We start from the raw sequence: 21,960 nt of genomic DNA on the forward strand, positions 1-21,960 counted from the left end.
CATTTTGTGCTCCTCAAATCGAACCGACCAAAACGGGCAACCAGAGCAGCAGCGAAATAGAATGAACCACGATTGGAAAGGAAAAAGAAAAAAATGAACGAAACATTGGTCGCAGTCTCACACATGCGTAATTCTCGAGCCAGTCAGCTTAAAAATCTTGAGCCAGTCAGCTTAAAAATCCCCGCTCCGCTGCCGTAACGATCATTCTCATTCAAACCGTACACCACATCGGTTCGCATCACAACACATCAACAAACCAACCCAAGCAGCCATGTCTGGACATGGTAAAGGAGGAAAAGTGAAGGGAAAGGCCAAATCCCGCTCGAACCGTGTTTATCTGGAGTTCCCCGCAAGGGTAGCTAGGCCGAGCGCGTTAGTACTAGTGCACCAGTACACCTAGCCGGCGTTATATAGTTTCGGCCGCCGAAGTGATCGAGTTAGCTGGTAAAGCTGCTCGCGACGATAAGAAAACCCGCATTCGGAACAGAACACATTCGGTTCGGTGGACATCAAGACAACAGGCAGTTGCAGCGAGTGGTGAGTGGCAAACGCAATCACAAAACGGCATCAGGTAGCAGAAGAAAAAAGTTTGTTCTTTATACACACTGCTTTGGTGGCAAATCCAGAACAAGGCGGCATCGAGGGCGTTCGAAATGGTTTTTTTAAAAACCACGAGTACTAAGTTTTCTAAATTGGAACCATTCCATAAAACAAGGCGCTTTTCAGGGCCATTAAACCTTCCAAAAAAGAGTTTAGGAAATACAGTTCAATGCTTTCTAAAACAATATCCAAAATAATAATAAAACACAAATTGATTTTTTCATAATTTGTTTGCCAGGATATGATGAGTATGTGAATTTGGCAGTTGTTCTGAGCTTATTGATTTTCACCAATTCTTAAATTGCTTCTAGATTGAAAGTACAGTAATTTACACTTATCTCGACATTTAGCTAATTGGACGGACCAGTAATGCGACATATTTAGTTGGACATTTTTGTAAACATAGAGATCCAAATTATGACCCCACATTGAAAGTCGACACTGTACCACTGTCATCGCAAATGTTCAATTACAGGTTAAAATTACCTCCAATCCGACACTGAGTGGTGGTAATGCGACGTGCCATTGAATGTAATTTACTGTAAAATATGTCACAAACTGGATGGGAAGAAATTTTCCAACTGTGAAAGCTGTTGCGAGTGGCAAATGCAATAGCTAAACAGCAAGGTTTAGCCGAACAAGATGGGGATATCGAGTGATAACAAAACAATAAACTCTTTAGATTGAAGATAATTTTGTGATCCTGAAAAGGACCCTTTTTAGCCTGCATGTGAATCCAACGAGCGAACAAATCGTAATGAATGTATTTTTTTTGCCATCGCTTCCTTTTAACGCACATTCGTTCGTCTCGTTGGACTCGCCCCTCTGGCTGAGTCTGCCGATTTGTCTCTATCCTGTGAGTGTGTACCGCTAGAGTATAAAACACGCGGACCCCAAAAAAATATCTTATTTTCTTTCAAACCGTAAACCCGTGTGGTTGTACGGCATCGGCATCGTGGACGTAACAAAGGAGGACAAGTTAAGGGAAAGGCAAAGTCTCACTCGAACCGTGCAGGTCTCCAGTTCCCTGTTGGTCGCATTCACTGATTGCTCCGCAAGGGGAACTAGGCCGAACGGATTGGTGCCGGAGCACCAGTATATCTAACAGCGATTATAGAGTTTCGGCCGTCGGAGTGCTCGAGTTGGCTTGCAAGGCTGCTCACGACAATCAGAAAACCCGCATCAAGAACAGAGCAGCTTCGGTTCGGCGCTCATCAAGGCAACAATTAGTTTCAGTGAGTGGTAAAGTGTTTCTCCGGCACGTCGCATCAAATGTAATTTACTGAACAACATGTCACAAGCTGGATGGGAAGAAATTTTCCAACTGTGAAAGCTGTGGCGAGTGGCAAACGCAATAGCTAAACAGGAAGGTTTAACCGAACAAGATGGGAATATCGAGTGATAACAAAAACACAACACCAAAGGTTCTTTTCAGAACCATCAACATATTCATGAAGAGTAAACAGTAAACTAATCCATTTTTAAGGTAGATAGGTAGGTATTCACGTAGGAGAAGAAAATAAAACAATATATTTAAAATAGATATTTAACAAAAGCTGTCCCCTTTGTATAGTCCTACGTCACTCCGGTTATGTCCCCGACATTACCCAACCGTCTTTTTTTTTCCAAAATATATATTTTTGTTAAGGCTCATAAGCGTTAGCCTGACAGGGCCGGGAGAACAATGTTTTGAGAATTTTTTCTTTTTAACTATATTAGTAATTTGTACCCGATTACTCGCGGTTGACTCGAGGTTAGTATTACAGTTTATTGTCATAATCGGGATGTTGTAGTCTCCAATGCACTGTACATGTGCCCAACACGGGATACTTCCTATTGGGATGCAGCTGACCATTAATCAGCAACGCCCCCTAGTCTGTAACCCATATCTAGCGTGATGCGTCTTCTCGACTCGAGTAATCCAGGATAGAATGGTCACTAGCCGGCTCAATCATCAGCTCGTGTAGAGTTGTTATGAGCGGTACAATCCTCAGCTCATGGTGAATGATCAGTAGGCTGCATGACCTTCGACCCGTGTCGTTTGTATCTGCAAAGAGTATGTTTGTGTATTACCGCGACTAAGTAAAAGTTTATCGATCGGATAGGAGGGATATGATACAGGAATACAACGAAGGGAACATCATTAAACGTTGACATCGGCGTTTCTGAGGAACAGGTATAGATGAAGCAAAAGACGGACGGACGATATCCGATTGTCTGCCTTGGGCCCTCAATGCTCTGGAAAACCGAGAGCGGGCAACATGGAACCGGATACACGACCAGACAACATGCTCGATGTCGTGGCAGCTGTTTATTCGGAATACGGGCCCTTGCACCTGGTTTAGTTCCTCCTGGGTTGCGATACATCCCCGATATTCGCACTTGGAATTTTAATCCGTTGTTGATGTTTCCTTCTTTTGCAATCAATATAATAATTTGGGTACTTTCGTATTAGCGTCACCGGAGCCGAAATACAATAGATAGCAATTTTATAAGGAACAGAAGCGGCCCTAAGCCGCCGAGGTGATGCTTCGGTGGCGTTTATTGCGCTCCGATGGCGTTTGCGCTCCGGTGGCGTTTATACTTAAATACCCCAAATCATAAATACGCATTTTCATAGCACTGAAAAATGACAAAACACTGCATACAACAAGGCAACAACAATACAAATAATATTTGAATGCCAGTGCGAATAATAAAAATGCTATCTATTGTATTTCGGCTCCGGTGACGCTAATACGAAAGTACCATAATTTGCGTATTGATAACCCGTTATTACTTCTATATTCCTATTCCTGACGTAGGACTATGTCTTTGATTTCTATATAGGGGGGTCACTTTACGAAAAATGTAACGATTTATTAAGAGTTTTCAAACGCATATTACTCAAAATGGTTATTGCGACATATGTTGTGTTATATATCATTAGACAGGAAATTTATCCAATTTTTTTTGCTTCAAACATGAACAGTGAATATGGTAAAAAAAAGTTAACAATTTGACGATTTAATTGGGTATGTTTTCATTTAATTGCACTATCCACTCGCTTCCTCTCCGACTCAACGAGCAATCTTTTTGGCTAAATTCGGGCGTTAGCTCATAATGTGAGTTGGTGCGTAAAATGGATTATTCTCCATATACCGATAATAGGCAATAATTTTATATTATATTGTATGTCGTCCAATCAATTTGTGCTCAATTCATGTTTTTATCGTGTTGGTCTCACTACTAACAATTTGGGTAATTGTGGTTCAGTATCTCATAATATCGAGTATGTTGTTTGGTTATGTAAAAATGCAATAAATGAATTTGAATGGCTGCTGATTTAGAAGATCGAAAGGGTATACTCACGTAAATCAGATTATGATAGCTTGAGTAGTCGCGATCTGACAGGGCTATTGTTTACAAACAATGTTCCGGACAACGTGGTAACGTAGGAGATAATACAATTTTTTTATCTATAATATATTCTTGTAGTCATATATTGATTTGAGTCAGGCTTATATTTATGTAGGTCTTAACTATTTAGACTTCTGTTGAAAAATGATACATGATGACTCTTTGTCTTCTTCTGCATGATTGAATAAACAGAAGAAGAGGGTAGTAATGGATTTAATGGTATTTTTGTGTACATTTTTGAACAGAAAGCGGTACCGACTTCTACCACGTTATGTCATCTAACCCGTTTAAAGGACACAAGTACTTACAGGAAACGGTTTTTCCAGGGCATCCATTTGATGTATCAAAAGAGAAAAAATACAGATTTTGTACAATGAAATACTCAATTCAAATGCAATTACTACAAACAATCACAGTCCTATGTCAAGATCCCGTCCGTGCCCCTAGGCTCAGACCCATCAACTTTTACAACTTCATTAAATTCCACTACTATTTACAACGTTCTCTACAAATCCACATTTTGGTAAAACTTTGCTTTTAGAATTGGTTTTCCATCTATTTCCTTTGAATTCCTCGGCTATAATAATTTCAATACTTCCCTATATACTTATTATCCTCCCTTTCCCCCTTTACTTTCTTTTTTTTTCGTTTGTTTGTTTCTATTTTCTTTTTCTAGGTGTTAGTGATCAAATAATTTGGGCCCATGCCGCCAAACCTATCATATCGGGGGGCTGGCCGAAGTGTTGCTTCCACCTGGGTGACGTCTTTAGAAAACCCCTATTGAACTGACAGGAGCCAACATATCGAGTATCCCACTGACATTTTCCCTTTGTTTTCACATGAATTGGGTATCCCACTGACAGTTCTGCTTGAAATTTTGCTAACGATCCTAGCACCAATCATAGCACCCGGCTGGTTGCTTCACGTTGTATTCAACAGTAGCCATCGCCACAATCACATATAGCGAATTCGTTTTTAAAACTGAGTCAGTGCCAAACTGACTCTGTAATAAAAAAAACGTTTTCAGTTTCACGAATGCGGTGGTTTGTTGGTGTGCGTTATATAGTCTGATTTGTTTATATTTACGACGGCAAATGTACAGTGTCGACGTCTGGTGGTGATATTAGTGCTTGGGAGGTAAATTGTTCTCCATCAGATCAGAAGGGCCAAGTGCAGTGTAAACATATAAAAGTTTGAATGAAAATTTTTACTTAATATTGTTTGATTACCTAACACATGTAGTTCTGGCACTCACTTAACCATTTGTCGATGCATTTCCTGTTTGTTCCTCAAATAATTACTATTATAATATAAAACCATCATTAGACACAGTTTTCGTTCAATATTCTGCGATATCGAAAAAAAAACTTTTATTTAATCACATAAAATAAATATTCGATACGTTAAAGTAAATTTTCGTTCATAATTTTGATTTTGAAATTTATTCCACCTGAATATCCATCATTATTTTCACCTCCCAATGAAAGCACACGTAGCTTAATGCCGTCTACTCTACTTTTCAAAATCAGAATCCGAATTAGATTACGATTCCAATAATACAAAAGCAAAAGCAGCAGGTTTTCCATTTTCATAGTCTTTATTTTTGATTTTCCAAAACAATATTCGGAACTTGACAGTTCAGTATAGTTGTATTGGTGAACCCGAGTGCCAACCCGTGAAACATCTCAGTGCGAAACTAACAGCTTTCGGGGCGAAATAGTGCGACACTGAGTGCGAAACTGAGTGAATAAAAAAACGTTTTGACAGCAGTTAGTGCGGCACTGGGATTGAAACTGAACAAAAACGAATTCGCTAATAGATTGCTTGCTGCGAGCCCAATGCTATAAAGATGCGCGTTTAGATTGTAGTGATTGAACCAGGGGTACGACTTAAACGTCAAATCCCTCATATTGCCAGTGTACCCAATATCGCTGCGGTGCACTGACATTTTGGTTCTATCAATTACTGTTGTTTACAACTCGGTCCGGTTATATAGTCGAATAGTGGCTAACTTTAAACTCCATGTTAAATGTGAACACCTCCATGTGAAACCGAAATATGAAAATCGCTCATGCAGTTAGAATAAAGCAGCGCATTTTTCGATTTCAATCCTCGTAAATGATATGTTGATAAACAAATGACGCCATATTGATTTTGATTTTGGGTAGCCTATATTCAATTGATGTCTAACCCCTGGATTGAACAGAGGCCGAGATATCACGCAAAGGAAATCACGACCTACATTCAATCCCTTGAACCATGCACTCGTCGAGACCTTAGAGATAATCGTTACATTCACATTCACATTGTTAGAGGCGAATGAACTCTGAGAGTTTAAAGCCTCGATAATTTAACACAACAACACATTGAATGCAAAAAAATTACGACAGCCCTACTAATCCAGATACACTTCGCCTTCTGCTCCACCTCGATATGTGTCGTTGGGTTACAGTGGCGGAACCTAGCGGAAATATCATGCGCTCCCGTTATCCATCAAAATGTCAATAAACGAGTTAGATAATTTGGGAACGGAGCAATTACACAAAAATGTATCGAATTCATCCTCAACGAATAAATTAGCAGGGAAAATACTTGTGGCTCTCACTGGTGAATATCGTTATGCCATCGTGCCAGTTTCTATATATTGTATGCAATTACAGGTAGTGTAGCGGTTGGACTATCCATTGTTTGCTATCCATTCGTATCACCAGCATTGCGTAAACACTGCCTCCCATATGTGCCGGCAACCACGAAGCAAATCGAGAATGTGCTCAGGTCAGTCAAAAGTTCCGCTAATACCACCAACAGGCTGTTGGATATTGGATCAGGTGATGGACGAATCGTGATCGCGGTTGCTAAAGCACAAAGAATCGAGGCGCATGGAGTTGAGTTGAACCCGTGGCTTGTGTACTACTCGAAACTAGCTGCCCTTCGAGGTGGTGTCTATGGACGAACCAAGTTCTACAGAAAAGATCTGTGGCGTTTCGATATCTCACAGTACAACAATATTGTGATTTTCGGTGTGGAACAAATGGTAAGACAAAAGGTGTAGATTTTTAGTTCAGTTAATCGATAGCATTGTTTTAAGATGGCAGACTTGGAACGAAAGTTGAAAGCAGAAGCTCAAAACGATACGACGATCATTGCCTGTCGCTTCCCTTTTCCTACAATGCATCCAGATAAAATGATCGAAGATGGAATAAATACAGTGTGGACTTATCGGATATCAAAATAAAACAACAGTCACTCTGATATATTATATGCTCAAACAAATCGGAATACATTGGTCCCATAACTTTTCAATTGCTAGGACTGGTATCGAAAAACAAATGAACCTAGGCTAGCAACAATTATATATTAAAACTTGCTGTTTTCAATTTTGAAGACGGAAATACAAATACCCTTATACTTATACATTTCTGCAATTTGAAATATCAGTCGGTGAGCTATATTTATCCAATTGAGATTAAAAAACGTTATGCTTGTAAATAGCATAATGTATATATAAGATAAAAACAAGAATGTTCAATGATTCATTGTAGTTCAAGGTTAATCTGGTCCTTACTTTGATTCCACATAGAAGGATCAATTCCTATTTGACATTTCATTATTTTTAATGTATTACCGATAATTTGTTTATGATACACTAGTCGCAGCGTAAATCTAGAAGAAACAACTATCAAAAAGTGCACGTGAAATGTATATTTTTGCTACTTACCCCAATTTTAAGTATACCTCCCGTATACCATCATCGCACTCAGACGTAACTGTCTCAACTGTCGATAATTGATTATCGCTTGCATTTGCTAAAACTCGAACGATCAATTGCTCTGCAATCTCTCTAAATGGATATTTAGGGCAAACGGCCAGACGATAAATCCAAGCGGAATTATCGACAATCAGATGGTTTTTATAGCTAATGGTACCGACAATTTTCCGTTTCATTTTCCTTATTTCGTTCTTGTCTGCACCCGGAGAATCTTCATAAAACTGATCTATTTGAAGACTTTTAGTTGAATCGTTGAAAACGTTGGATTCGTAAATCTCTGCAACCCAGCAGAGGTTGTTTCCTCCCCTGATCGCTAATTCGTTGGCCTTGTTAAAATAACTTCCATATGTGGTGAATAATATTAAGCCAATTACCACAGGTATTGCCAGGCAGCACATGAGCAAAGGTATGCCAAAGAAAATGAACATAATGGCCCACACAATTACGATCAGCTGAAGGGTGATCTGGAAGAAAAAGTAATAGTGTCACAGTTATCAACGATGATCCAACTTATTGAAACTTAATTCCAATGAATTTTGATGACTGATACCATCAATTTGCTATCACCATACCTCACGAAACAAACATGAGACGAAGGCATCCCACGCACCGGCCATAATAAAATCCTTAACTACATTCTGGCATTGCACGTTGTCCTGTTTTTCCATTCTACGAATTACCACGAACGGTTTCATTTTTTGTTTAAAATATTTCTCATCAACGAAAACACATTCTGGTGAACTCAAGCAAACGAGAGCAAAACAATTGTGTTTCTAAACGGGCTGAACAGACATTGTCGGATTTTATGTGCAGCGAAAAAAAACAACTATTCTGTTTACAGCGGCTCTCAAAGTCATGCCCATACCATAGACCTCAGAAAAGAGTAGCTGCTAATTTGTAAATTATTGCGATTGACGAATTTACGTTAGATTTACAACCAGATGGCGCAGCGAGTAAAACGATCATGTTTGGTTTTTTGGGTTTGAAATTCGTTTGAATTTTTTAGAAAAATTAGAATTTTTCTTCAAATTTTTCGGTTTCAAGTATACTTTCTACGCTGAAAAGATTAGAAAATCATCATTTTACGAGGGTCGTTCAAAAAAAAAAAAAATTCCAGTGCCTCAGAAATCACGGAAAAATGAGGTTAGGACAAAAAACAAGGTGATTTTCGTAATCTACGTTTTATTTTCTATTTTTCTACATAATCGCCGCAACGTTCGAGGCACTTTTCATAGCGTGGTACGAGTTTTTCTATTCCGAGCGCGAAGTGCGTAGCGTCCAACTTTTTGAAATACGATGTAACTGCGTCACGAATTTCTTCATTGTTATCGAATCGTTGACCGCCGAGCGCCTGTTTCATCAACGTACTATTGCGATCAAGAACAAAATGCCAGGTTTATTGACGAAAGGAATGTTCCTCATCCACGATAATGCGCGGCCCCATACTGCTCGCGAAACTCAAGAGTAATTGAAAAAATTCAAGTGGACTGTGTTCGAGCATCCTCCTTACACCCCAGACCTCGCCCCTAGCGACTATCACTTATTATTGTAATTAACTTTTTTACTGCACATCTTTCTCGTATTGGCTGAACGGAATCCCCTACATAATCAATGATATCAACTAACTATCGATTTCATCGTTATTATACACAGCATGAGCTTCCAAAAATGTCCGAAAGTTAGCACACTGGAATGGCTTTTTACGCGGGGGATACGTGACGCGTAAAAGGAAAACTTAAAAATTCCGAAGATTATCTATGATTTTTTTTCCAATCGTGTTGAAACGATTTTTTGAAAACTTTTGAATTTGAAATTTTTGTTTGTTAATTATATTCGCTGCTGAAAAGCACAATATCACTTCTAGATGGATTAATTCAATTTTTTCATCATTTAAGGTGAAGGTGGAAGCTAGCCACAAATGGCTGCCACAATGGCGCTCATTTCTTTCATCTCCCTCCCTCACCCCTCGCCCGAAAATCAATAATTTTGCGAAACAGTTTGAAGAAAATGATCGTTTTCGCACACTTCCCATCAAGTAATATCAACCAAACCCTAATCGATTACTCACAAGATATTAAATTTTCATCTGCTGTCGCACTGTATAGTGAAAAAAGTTGGAAAACTCGAGCAAGTGCTCTGAAAGTTAAATTTTCATTTTTCAATCTTCGAAAATGGTTTTGTTTGTATTGGTGGAAGCATCGTTATTTTTTTTTTTGACACTGATGCCAGACAACACCATCGAAACAGCTATAAAAACCACTCAATAAAATGTTATTCCTGAGTCATAGCGTTTCATGTCATGAAAATCAATAGAATAAAATTGTGTTGATATCAATACAATTAGTATTTTTACGTTTAATGTGTCTATAATGTATGTTTTAGCAACTTTAACATTGGGCAAGAAAATTGTATTGCAAAGCTCGGAACACTGTCACGGCTGCCTATCCTTTAAAACAGTAAACGGAAAAGTATTACATTCAATCAAAATGCCTCGGCCAACGAAGAGAAACGTTAAGACTCTCCAACGTTAACATGTGAAAACAATACGATCAACGAAGGAAAAAAAATGACGGCGACAGTGGTTGTATGGTTAGCGTAACAGCCTCACAATCCGATCGGCCTGGGTTCAATCCCAGCTGGCGTCGTTGGGATTTTCTGAGGCGAAAAATCTCTGGTTACGTCTTCCTTCGGAGCGGAAGTAAAAGAAGTTGGCCCGGCTCATGAGTTGTTGAGTCTGATAGGTAGGAACAGGTGGAGTCGCCTCCCTGATGTCGGTGATTGGCACTAAAGTGCCGGAAATAGGCCGACGAAAAATAAGCGATGATAAAAAAAAAACGAAGGAAAATATTAAGGAATTGTCAACATCGAGTTACTATGCAGAAGAACTTGTTAATAGCAAAAGAGCCCCAATTCGCATGTGTTATAAATTTGCTCATGTGACGCTCGCGTATAATCAAAATTTTACTTCATATGCAAATGCATCTTCTATATATCTTTATATTTGCAATTGTTCATCGGAACATATAGTTCATACATTTTACTTTAGTATTGAATTGTTATTTTTTTTTTCAAATGTATTCAAAGACTCGTGTCAATGAAGCGCCACACAGTCTGATAAGTGAATTGATCTATTAACGTGTGCTTTGCTCTTCTCTCACAAACACTATTACCCCATTTTTACCCATGGGTTTACCTATACTATTACAATGGCTAGCTTCCACCTTCACCTTAAGGGACATTTGTGATGAGTTCAGACCTTGGCTCTCACGAGCGATAAACTTCTACGTTTCGTATATTACAAACCTGTCCATGTCCCCCCACTATATGTCCATTAGGGTAGCAGCGAAAATGGTCATGTCAAATTTCAAAAACCGACCATGTACATTTTGTTCATTTGCCCAAGAAAATGATGTGTGCCAAGTTTCAGCTCAATCGGACATGATTTAGGGGTGCCTCAAAGCGCTCAAAGTTTTGATTTTTTGATCCTCGAAAATCTCCCAAAATCGAAGTTTTTTTTTTCGATGCCAAATGACTCAAAAATGCATGAAACGGTGAGATCTGGTGTCATCTCGAAATAAAATTTTTGGCCGTAAATCGACCTTTTGGGACTTACTTAGCATGAGAGACAATGAAGGTATGAAAAAAAAATAATTATTGAATTTTAAGAACCGACCATGTACATTATATTTATTGGCCCAAAACAATGACCTGTGCCAAATTTCAGCTCAATCGGACATGATTTAGGGGTGCCTCAAAGCTCTCAAAGTTTTGATCTTTTGATCCTCGAAAATCTTCCAAGGAAATTAAAAAAATCGAAATTTTGTTTTCGATTCCAAATTACTTAAAAAGGCATAAAACGTCGAGATCTGGTGTTATCAAGAAAAAATTTGGCCGAAAATCGATTTTTGGGACCTGGGCCTGGGTGGCCAAAAATCAAAACAAACAAAATGTACATGGTCGGTTCTTTTAATTCGTTATTTTTTTTTATTTTGTACCTTCATTGTCTCTCCCAAAAGGTCGATTTTCGGCCAATATACGGCCTTGTCGACGTGTGACCGTTCCAGTAGATGGGAGTGGACACCATGTACTGCCTTCTGCTCCCATGCTGCGATCTTCTCTTCGCATCAACCAAGTGCAGCGGAAGAACGTGTTCGTTCATGAGCTTAACTGCATTTGTCAGTCTGCGGAATTGCTGCAATTTCGGGATCCTGGGGCGCGACTAAGGGTTTGTGTCGCGAAACTGTGTGATCGAATGAACAGGCTGCTACCCTTGTATTGATCCCCATTTGAGAACCTAACCTTTTTTGGGAAAAAAAAACACCCAGTCGCCATGTTGACTGGGTAGTGTGAGACTTTTACTCACTAAACCCACCTCCTTTCGCGCCATGACATTCCCCCCGGATCCACCGATCGGTATTACTTCAGGGGGCTATGCTCATGCACTTAGTTCACTGGCCCAGTGGTCATCTATCCACTCACGTTGAAGCTCTAACATTATTATTGATATCGACCTTGTTACGCCGTTCCACGTGCTCTCGTCTCTGCACATTTCTCCTGTTGATATCTTCACCAAATGCGACCATTTCACAGCGTTCTTCGTTGAATCGAGGACATTCGAACACTAAGTGGTCGGGTGTTTCCACTATGTGTGTGCACTGTAGGCAATGAGGTGAACTAGCATATCCAAATCTGTGGAGGTATTCTCGAAAGCAACCGGCTTCTGACAGAAATTGCGTCAGGTGGAAGTTTACTTCTCCATGGCCTCTGTTGACCCAGTTGGCGATATCTGGGATTAGTATATGGGCCCGTCTACCTTTTTGAGTATTATTCCACTCTTGCTGTCATTTTCTCATCGATTCACTTCATATCTCTGATATTTTGTCCAGATGTTTTGCTCTTTTTGTAGCACACGTTTTCATTAGCCAGTACAATGTCAATAGAAATAATTCTGGCTATGATACATACGGCTTCCATAGACATGGTTTTGTATGCGCTCGCTACTCTCATGACCATGGTATGTTCGATTCAGCAGCGTTCAGTTTTGTTTGTTGCTGGTCGCTGTCATCCACCTTGGATCTTAAGGTGGCATTCCATCTATTCAACATGCTACATGTTACAAGTTAATGGCAAACAACAATGGGTATGATACTTGCACTTTTTTCTGTTTCCACCTCAGCCACTACACAGCACTATGCGAATGCTCACTGCTCCAACATATCTGTTCTGATGTTTAGTTTTTATGATGCGCACTGTGCAATAGGGATTGCATAACCGTGCCAAAATTTCAATAACCGGTTATTCGGTAACTACAATTTCATTACCGGTAAAACCGGTAAATTACCGGTAAAAACATACTTAAAAAAACAATTTTCTTGAAGAGGCGATCTAGCGTAGTGGCAACATCCATACCTCTCCCGCAGAGATCACGAGTTCGATTCAATTCACTCCCGACATTCTTCCAAAAAATGAAAGTAAACGTGACGAACCAGCCGAAATGTGTTGAAAGCCCCTATAATAAAGAAAAAAAAATAAAAATTCTCGAAGAAACGGCTTTTATTTATAATAATTATTTTCAAAAAAAAAAAACATTTTGCTGTTTGAGGTAATACTTAAGGACACAGGGAATGTTATTTTTTTCTTCTTCTAATCTAGATCGGTTCTCATTAACAAAGTTTCCAGAAGAGGGAACGCCCGTTCAGAGCCCAATTATGTTGAGTAGAAAAGTATCGAATACTGATGTCCTCTGTACGAAAACTCTTGTCCGAGGGTTTTCATCAATCCGTTCATAGACGTTGAGTTTGGGCTGGACGTTGATACCCTTGATTGCAATCGTCGTACATGTTTGATGCTCCTTGATGCTTAACTATTCTGCAGGTTTCGCATCGTCCAGTGGATTTTTTTTCCTCATATTGTCCAACTACTGAATCAATATAATCATCGTCAAATTTGATCGAGTCAGAAACAATTTCAAATGCCTGCTCGATCAATGTAGTCCGTGACGTTTGATAGAAGACGCCAAAGTCATCATCAATTATGTCACGACCACGAGCAGAATGATTATACATATCTGCATATACGAAACGTTTTTCTGCAATCTGCCATTTCTTCCAATCAGGGTTTCAAGCAGCTGCTTCGAAATTTCTGATGGTTGCTCCGATAGCTGTTCTAACATAAATTGCAATCTGACTTCAACTTCATAAAGGGTGTATTTCTTCCGCAATAGCAGTTCAACAGCGACCACAACTGGTTCGAGGGCATTAACCAATTCCTTCATCGCTGTCAGTTCTTCATCGCTGAAGCTAATCTTGTGTTTCGTTTTCAGATCTAGCAGCGATTTTTGAACTGAAGTTCGGAGGTCGTAAGATCGGCGCACCCGTGGCCGAGTGGTTAGCGTCTCATATTATCATGCCGGGTGTTCGGGTTCGATTCACGTTCTGGCCGGGGGATTTTTCGTCAAAGAAATTTCCTTCGACTTGCGCTGTGGTCACGCGTATTCTAAAGCTTGCCCCTCGGAATACATTCAAGGCGTGTTATTTGGCTCAAGAAATCTCAACTAAGTATTAATAAATGACTGCATACGTTGAGACGACAGAAAAGTTCCACAGGGAACGTTAACGCCATTCAAGAAGAAGAATCGGCGCAACACTGCCAGTTGTGTTTCTTGGATCTTATTTGATTCTCGAGCAATATTTCAAAGCAAATATTATTTATGGTGTAAAAATAAAAATTACCGAAATTACCGGTTATTGATTGTAAAATCACCGGTAATTCGGTAATGGTAAATGGCCCGGTATTACCGGTAAAACCGGTTAACAATCCCTAATCAAACATTCTGTTGTTCCATTATTGTGGTGAGTTATGATAATCGTGAATAAATGACGTAGTTGCTCCAATATTGTCGTGCTTCACTAACCGCACCGATCCGCAGGTCATTGGATAAGGATAACATTGCTCGACAAGACCAATTATATGGTAAAAAAACAGGAAGTGGGTTATATATATGGTATAACCGCAAGGGTGACGTAGGACTATCGTTGATTTAGAGATCATTTGTTTGAAGTTGAATCTAAATTCATTCTGAATCAATGAATAAATGAATATTTGGGGGACTTCGAAAACGAGAGCGTTACGTCGGAGGCTCAAGGTTTTATGCATCCAATATTGATACAAAAAACCTTTTTTTTATCCCATATATTTATTTTAGGCTAATTAGCATTTTATCTGAAACAGAGCCGAATTTTAATTTATACATGTCACATGATTATCATTATCTATAATTAGCACATTACACAGTTGCCATTTTGTCAGTATTCCTTCTATACCATTGCATATGGTACATCTACACAGTAGCCATTTAGGCGTAAGGCGATCTTATTTCGACCGTGGATCGATCTCCATCGCTGATGATTGTTGCGTGAACGTAGTTATTCTGTAACAACACAAAGATGGTCAATGAGGGCCCTGAGTTTTGAACTCACAATCGATCGCTTATTAAGCGAACGCGCAACCAATGTGGCTACGGAGACCCCCTCAACAAAAAACCTTGTTCTGAAGAATAATCTTCAGAAGCTTTCCTGCTAACTGCACTTGATTGACAAATCACAAAACCAAATGTATGTGGTCGCAGTATTATATGGATAGAAAACATTAAAATAAACTCGCTTCAATGTAATTTTCAATTCCAAGGGGAACTGGCGGATTATTTTTCAGCAACGATCACTTCTTTTCAGGTTTCTTCTCGATAACTAGCAAACGAAAAAGTTGCGCGCGTGTATGTGTGTGTGTGTGACGGCTGCTTCGATGTCTTCCCGGGGAACCGTTTTTCGATGCTGATACTCTCTTGGTCACCTTCTCTTCTCCTTCTGATTTTCTGCGCTCCCTCACAGTCAAAACAAACTGATTGCATTTCAGGTCAGGTCAGGCCAGGTAATGAATCCCTCGATCCCTCGCCGTCCAGCTCGTCCAGCACGTTCAGCTCGTTCAGTAACGATGTTGTCTTGTCGATGTCCTCACGAAAAATGAATTGGTTTCACCACCAGAATATCGCTTAAGTATGCTTTTCGTGCGTGATTGAATCGAGAGAAGGTGTGGTTTACGATGGCAATTTGGAAGGCAAACTCGAGAGGAATGAACACTCTGTGTATGAAAATTTCGGCGACTGAGCAATAATCGATTGAAAATTATATAATTTTCGCGATTCGAAACATTTTCCGTTGCACGCGCATACAATATCGGATACGAAAATATCCTACTGATGGAGAAGAATAATCTTCAGAAGCTTTCCAGCTAATTACACTTGATTGAAAAATCACAAAACCAAATGTATTTAGTTGCAGTGTTGTATGGATAGAAAACATTAAAATAAACTCTTTCGCATGAATGTATTTTTCAATTCCCAGGGGAACTGGTAGATTATTTTTCAGCAACGATGATAGCAACGAGGGTTCCGCGCGTGTATGTGTGTGTGGCGGCTGCTCCGATGTTTCAAGCGGAACCGTGGCATCACTCTCCTCCTGATGGATTCCCTTCTGGCCTAAGGTGCACAAACAGGCTATTGGTGACACCGTTCATCAGCGCTTTCATGATAAACGAAGTTAGCTTCATCACAACAGCGACAACATGTTCCAATCGCTGTTCAATTATAACTGAGTGGGTTTACGAGCGGCGCTCGCTTATTGGTGATTTCAATAGCCTGTTTTGAAAGCAATTTTAAGACTATTGAAACAAGTTTTTGGATGAAAAAGTAACAAGTATATAACGCGTAGACATTTTATCTTTCGAATGAAGTGTTTATCATACCATTTCATTCAGTTGTTTAGGAGCTATTAACGCTCAAAATCTCGGTCTCCGGCGTAACGCTTTCGTTTTCGAAACTTTGATTTAAACCCCGGTATAGAAATGAAAGACGTAGTCCTACGTCAAAAGACCCTCCAATTAGCAAGAACCATTGACTTGTAGCATGTAGCATGTTGAATAGATGGAATTCCGCCTTTAGAGTCGATGTGGCTACGCTAACTAGGATACGCGTTTTGCTCCAACTGTTGGCTGCATTATTTTTTTCCCTTGTTGGGTGTGAACCACTGCGTCCATTAGTTTGAACTATTGTGGTATGCCCCATTTTTTGTACTACGCTTCAAGCTTATCTACTGCTTATTGATGAAGAAGTAGACTGAAAGCTATAGCGAGATAGGTGCCAATCAGGAATAATCTGTTTGATAAAATTTATAGTCCTGATCGGCGACACAGACCAAACTTCCTTGGGCTCCAGAATAGCCTTATCAAGGTGTTGAAGTCTGCGTCTTGTTAGTGCTCCGCATTTGCAGAGCAAATGTTCCGAGGTTTCGCTTTCGGCATTACAAAAGCGACAAATATCATCTTGCACTAAACCTATGTTTTTGAGATGGTATTTACTCGGACAGTGTCCTGTTATAAGACCAGTGAATGTGCTGAAGTCTTTCTTATTAAGACTCAGCAATTGTTGAGTAATTTTAATACTCGGCGTGATAAATTTTTTTGACTGGTTGAGTTGTACAGCCATCCAGTTGGCCATTACTTCCCAGTCTTCCCATTTCTTCAGCTCACTCTTCAACACACATTCAGAAATTCCACAGAATGGTTCTGGACCAGTGAAGGGTGAGCTTGAGCCGCGTCTTGCGAGTTCATCTGCTTGTTCATTTCCCTCTATACCGCAATGGCCAGGAATCCAGTACAGTTGTACCGAACTTCTCTGACACAGTGTCGTAAAAGGCAAATGCATTCCCAGACAATTTTTGAATAGCACTTGAAAGCATTGAGGGCTTTAAGTGCTGCTTGACTGTCTGAGAAGATACAAATGTTAGCATGTCTATAATTTCTTTTAAGGCAGACATTTATACATTCTATTATTGCAGCTACTTCTGCCTGGAAAACTGTTGGCCAGTTCCCCATAGCTACAGAAATTTTTATTCTGGGACCATACACTCCAGCACCTGTTCTGTTACCCATTTTCGACCCATCGGTATAGAACAGGATTGAACCATTACGAACATCGGGACCACCCTCATCCCATACTGAACGAGAAAGTTCGATCACTGTGTATGGAATGTCATAATTGGTCCTTGGCTCCATCCAATCGCTATTCATCTCTGAGGTTGGTCCAACGGGTAAGAGATTCAGGATGCTCAAATGACCAGTTTTGTCCCCGTCTATTATTTTTTTATATCTTTTTAGCTTTAGAGCGCTTCTATTAGCCTCCAGCTGAACATGTTGACCCAAAGGTAACAAGTGAAGGATAGCCTCCAATGCCTTTGAGGGTGTGCTTCGCATTGCTCCTGTTACAGCAACGCATGCCAGTCGTTGGAGTTTGTTTAGCTTTTTTGTAGCTACAGTCTCCTTAGTCTTTGGCCACCATACTAATGAGGCATAGGTTATCCTAGGCCGCACAATTGCTGTATAGACCCACATAACCATTTTTGGTTTCAGGCCCCATGTTCTACCTATCATTTTAGAACATGCCCATAGGGCAATGTTGGCCTTACTGATAATTGCATCTAAGTGTGCGTTCCAGTTTAATTTAGCATCTAGGATTACGCCTAGATATTTCACTGAAACGCTGAATTTTATTTCCTCTCCTCCAAGACTTAGAGTCTGCAGATGCAGTTTCTTCTTTTTGGTGAAAGGAACAATTGTTGTTTTTGAGGGATTTATGCTCAGACCTTCTTTGATACACCATGATTGTGTAAGGTTTAAGGCCATCTGCATCCTACTCGATATCACATCGTCGAATTTGCCGCGTACCATTATGACTAAATCATCAGCAAAACCCACGGTTTCGAAACCATTCGCCTCCAAACTAATCAGAAGGTCGTCAACCACCAGTGACCAAAGTAGAGGTGATAGAACCCCTCCTTGTGGGCAACCTTTCGTTGCAATCACAGATGTCGATGACCCACCCAGCTCCGAGGTGATTTGTCTATTCGTGAGCATGCCTTTGATCCATTCGACTATGCAGTCATCGAAATGTCTTCTTCTCATAGCCTGTGCCATTGATACATAGGAAGCATTGTCGAAAGCCCCTTCGATATCAAGAAACGCACATAATGCAGTTTCTTTTGACGAAAGAGATTTTTCAATTTTAGTCACAAGCGTGTGTAACGCTGTGACTGTGGATTTGCCTGATTGATAGGCAAACTGGTATTTAGATAAAGGGCATTTGGACATGAATACAGACTTTATGTATTCATATAATACTTTTTCCATAGTTTTCAGCAGTATTGATGATAAACTAATTGGTCTGAATGATTTTGGGAGTGATTTATCACGTTTCCCAGCTTTTGGAATGAAGACCACTTTAACGAGTCTCCATGTGGAAGGAATGTGCTCTAGTATCAGACTTGCCTTAAAAATCTCGATTAGAGATGGAATCAGCTTAGATTCTCCTTTTTGAATCAGGGCTGGAAAAATTCCATCTGCACCTGCGAATTTGTAAGGTTGAAAGGATCTCACCGCGCTTTCTACTCTGGCCCTCGTGAAAACCATTCCAGCAACTATCTTTGCGACATCCTTTGCACTTTGAGAATTCCTTCGAGAGCATTTCATGTCGCGGTTGTAGTCAGGACTGGTATCAGAATGAACCGATGTAGATCCCGGGAAGTGAGTTTTCATCAGTAAGTCTAATACTTCTGAGGGAGATTTTGTGAACGAACCGTCGTCCTTTTTGAGGGAACCTAGCCCGTTCGAGTAGTCTTTTGCAAGAGTCTTACTTAGTCTTGCAACGATTGGGGTACTTTCAATGCTTTCGCAGTTATTTACCCAAGATTTTCGTTTAGATCGTCTTAGTTCTCTATTATATTCGGTTAGGGCGCTCCTATATTGAGACCAATCCGAATTAATTTTAGCTCTGTTGAACAGCTTCTGCGCTGTTTTACGTAGCCGCTCGAGCCTTTTGTTCCACCATGGAACGTTTCTTGTCGAAGAAACTCTCTTAAGTGGACAATTACTGTTGTAGACAGAAACTATCGTATCATTTAATTCTTTTGAAGTTGATTCGAGCTGTTGAATCGACCTTATTCTTGTGTTAAGAGTTTCTGACTCGAGTTCAAGTGAATATCGTTCCCAGTTGGTTTTTCTTGGATCACGATATTCTCTCTGTACTGTCAAGCCACCATCCCATTCGAAGATAATGTGTCTGTGATCAGACAACGACGCCTCTTCCGAAACGTGCCAGTTGTGTATTTTCGAAGAAATTACCGGACTGCACAGTGTTAGGTCCAGGACTTCTTGTCTGATAGCGTTTATAAACGTTGGTTCATTGCCTATATTGGCAATGTCAATGTTGTTTGAAGAGAGAAATTCTAAAAGACAGTCACCTCGACTGTTTATGTCAGTACTACCCCACAAAGTGGCTGCATTATTCGGCATGATTCTTGCGATTGCTGTTGTGGCCTCTGCTGCTTTCTCACAGGTGTATTTGATATGGCTCCTGAAGTTGAGTCGGTCGTCTATTATCACACCCAATTACTTGAGCTCACGTTTGGAAACAATGGTGTGCTCCTCAACGGTAATTTCCACACGTTGAACTCTTCTGCAGTTACTGACCAGCATGATTTCAGTCTGGTAACGAGCTATCTGCAGTTTTGCTTCATGTGTCCAGCAACACATGTGATAAGGTTAGAGTAGCTGCCTATAAATCTGAGTTTAAAAGTCTAAAATTTCGTTTTATCAACTAAGAGTTCGTTCATTTGATTTACAGTTGTGTCTCCTCAGTTGGGGCCAAAAAAATTTCAATCTATCTATATTAGGGTGGCAGCGAAAATGGTCATGTCAAATTTTAAAAACCGACCATGTACATTTTGTTTATTGGCCTAAAAAAATTACTTTGCAAAGTTTCAGCTCAACCGTACATGAGTTAGGGGTGCCTCAAAGCGCTCAAAGTTTTGATTTTTTGATCTTCGAAAATCTTCCAAAACGGAAATTTGGGAAATCGAAATTTTTTTATCGATGCCAAATGTCTTAAAAAGGAATAAAACGTCAAGATCTGGGGCCTGATGCTCGAATACACTTCGAATACACTTCACGGTGGAAACGGAATGAAACGCAATTAATTTTCATCAATGATTTTTTATTTGAAAGTGCTCATTCTGCCTGAAAACTCATTACTATCTTCGACACTTCATTAACTCGTAAAACGTAGTTCAATGGGTCCGTCTATTTCGTTTCCACCGTGAAGTGTATTTGAGAATCAGGCCCCTGGTGTTATCTCGAAAAGAAATTTTTGGCCGAAAATTAACTTTTTGAGACTTAGCATGGGTGGCCATAAAACCAAAACTTTGAGAGCTTTGAGGCACCCCTAAATCATGTCCGATTGAGCTGAAATTCTCTACAGGACATTTTTTTGGGCCAACAAACAAAATGTACATGGTCGATTCTTTCAATTCGATAAATTTTTTTCCATACCTTCCTTGCCTCTCAGGCTAAGTCCCACAAGGTCGATTTTCGTCCAAACATTTTTTTTCGAGATTGCACCAGATCTCGACGTTTCATGCATTTTAAAGTCATTTGACATCGAAAAAAAAAATTCAATTTTCTAAGTGTCCTTTACTACCTAACACCAGCCACACCCCCTCAGCCCCTTTGAAAATTTTTGAGGATCAAATAATCAAAACTTTGAGCGCTTTGAGGCACCCCTAAATCATGTCCGATTGAGCTGAAACTTTGCACAGGTCATTTTTTGGGCCAATAAACAAATTGTACATGGTCGGTTTTTGAATTTCGATGATGAAATTTGTTCCATACATCCATTGCCACCCTAGTCTATATATACAAAAATGGATTTCTGTGTGTCTGTCTGTCTGATTCTTATGGACTCCGAAACAACCGACATGGACATCGATTTTTGAAAAAACAAAAACATAATTTTCAATTATAATTATAATTTATATTTATATCCATTAGGGTGCCAATGAATTCGTAGCAAGTTCCGTATGAAAAATCGATAAAACTACTTTTATTGGTATCCAAAACTATACTTTTCGTTTCATATTCCAAAAAAAAGCTGGTTAGTCCCTGAGTGCCTTTTTTTGGAGATGACTCTAGACCTCGACGTTTCATGCCATTTTAAGACATTTGGCATCGAACTTTTTTTTTTGAAAACCCCGATTTCCTTTACTCCCCCCTTGGGTGATTTTTCGATTTTCAAAAAACTCAAACTTTGA

At 39.8% G+C, this 21,960-nt stretch overlaps 2 protein-coding genes across 2 annotated transcripts; one reads left to right on the forward strand and one right to left on the reverse strand.

Moving 5' to 3' along the window:
- Nucleotides 1–6,454: 6,454 nt before the first annotated feature.
- Nucleotides 6,455–7,415, forward strand: LOC129762114 (ATP synthase subunit C lysine N-methyltransferase). The gene is made up of 3 exons (XM_055760099.1): nt 6,455–6,606; nt 6,660–7,033; nt 7,088–7,415. Exons 1-3 carry the CDS (start codon nt 6,498–6,500, stop codon nt 7,232–7,234), a joined length of 630 nt encoding a protein of 209 aa, XP_055616074.1. The 5' UTR covers nt 6,455–6,497; the 3' UTR covers nt 7,235–7,415.
- LOC129762113 (uncharacterized) lies at nt 7,246–8,589 on the reverse strand. Its single transcript, XM_055760098.1, has 3 exons — nt 8,341–8,589; nt 7,718–8,232; nt 7,246–7,662 (listed from the first exon to the last, which is right to left on the reverse strand). The coding sequence occupies exons 1-3, from the start codon at nt 8,461–8,463 to the stop codon at nt 7,533–7,535; spliced, it is 768 nt and encodes a 255-aa protein (XP_055616073.1). The 5' UTR covers nt 8,464–8,589; the 3' UTR covers nt 7,246–7,532.
- Between the last annotated feature and the right edge of the window lie 13,371 nt (nt 8,590–21,960).

The sequence above is a fragment of the Toxorhynchites rutilus genome, chromosome 1 (assembly GCF_029784135.1).
Source record: "Toxorhynchites rutilus septentrionalis strain SRP chromosome 1, ASM2978413v1, whole genome shotgun sequence".
Taxonomy (NCBI): Eukaryota; Metazoa; Arthropoda; class Insecta; order Diptera; family Culicidae; genus Toxorhynchites; species Toxorhynchites rutilus.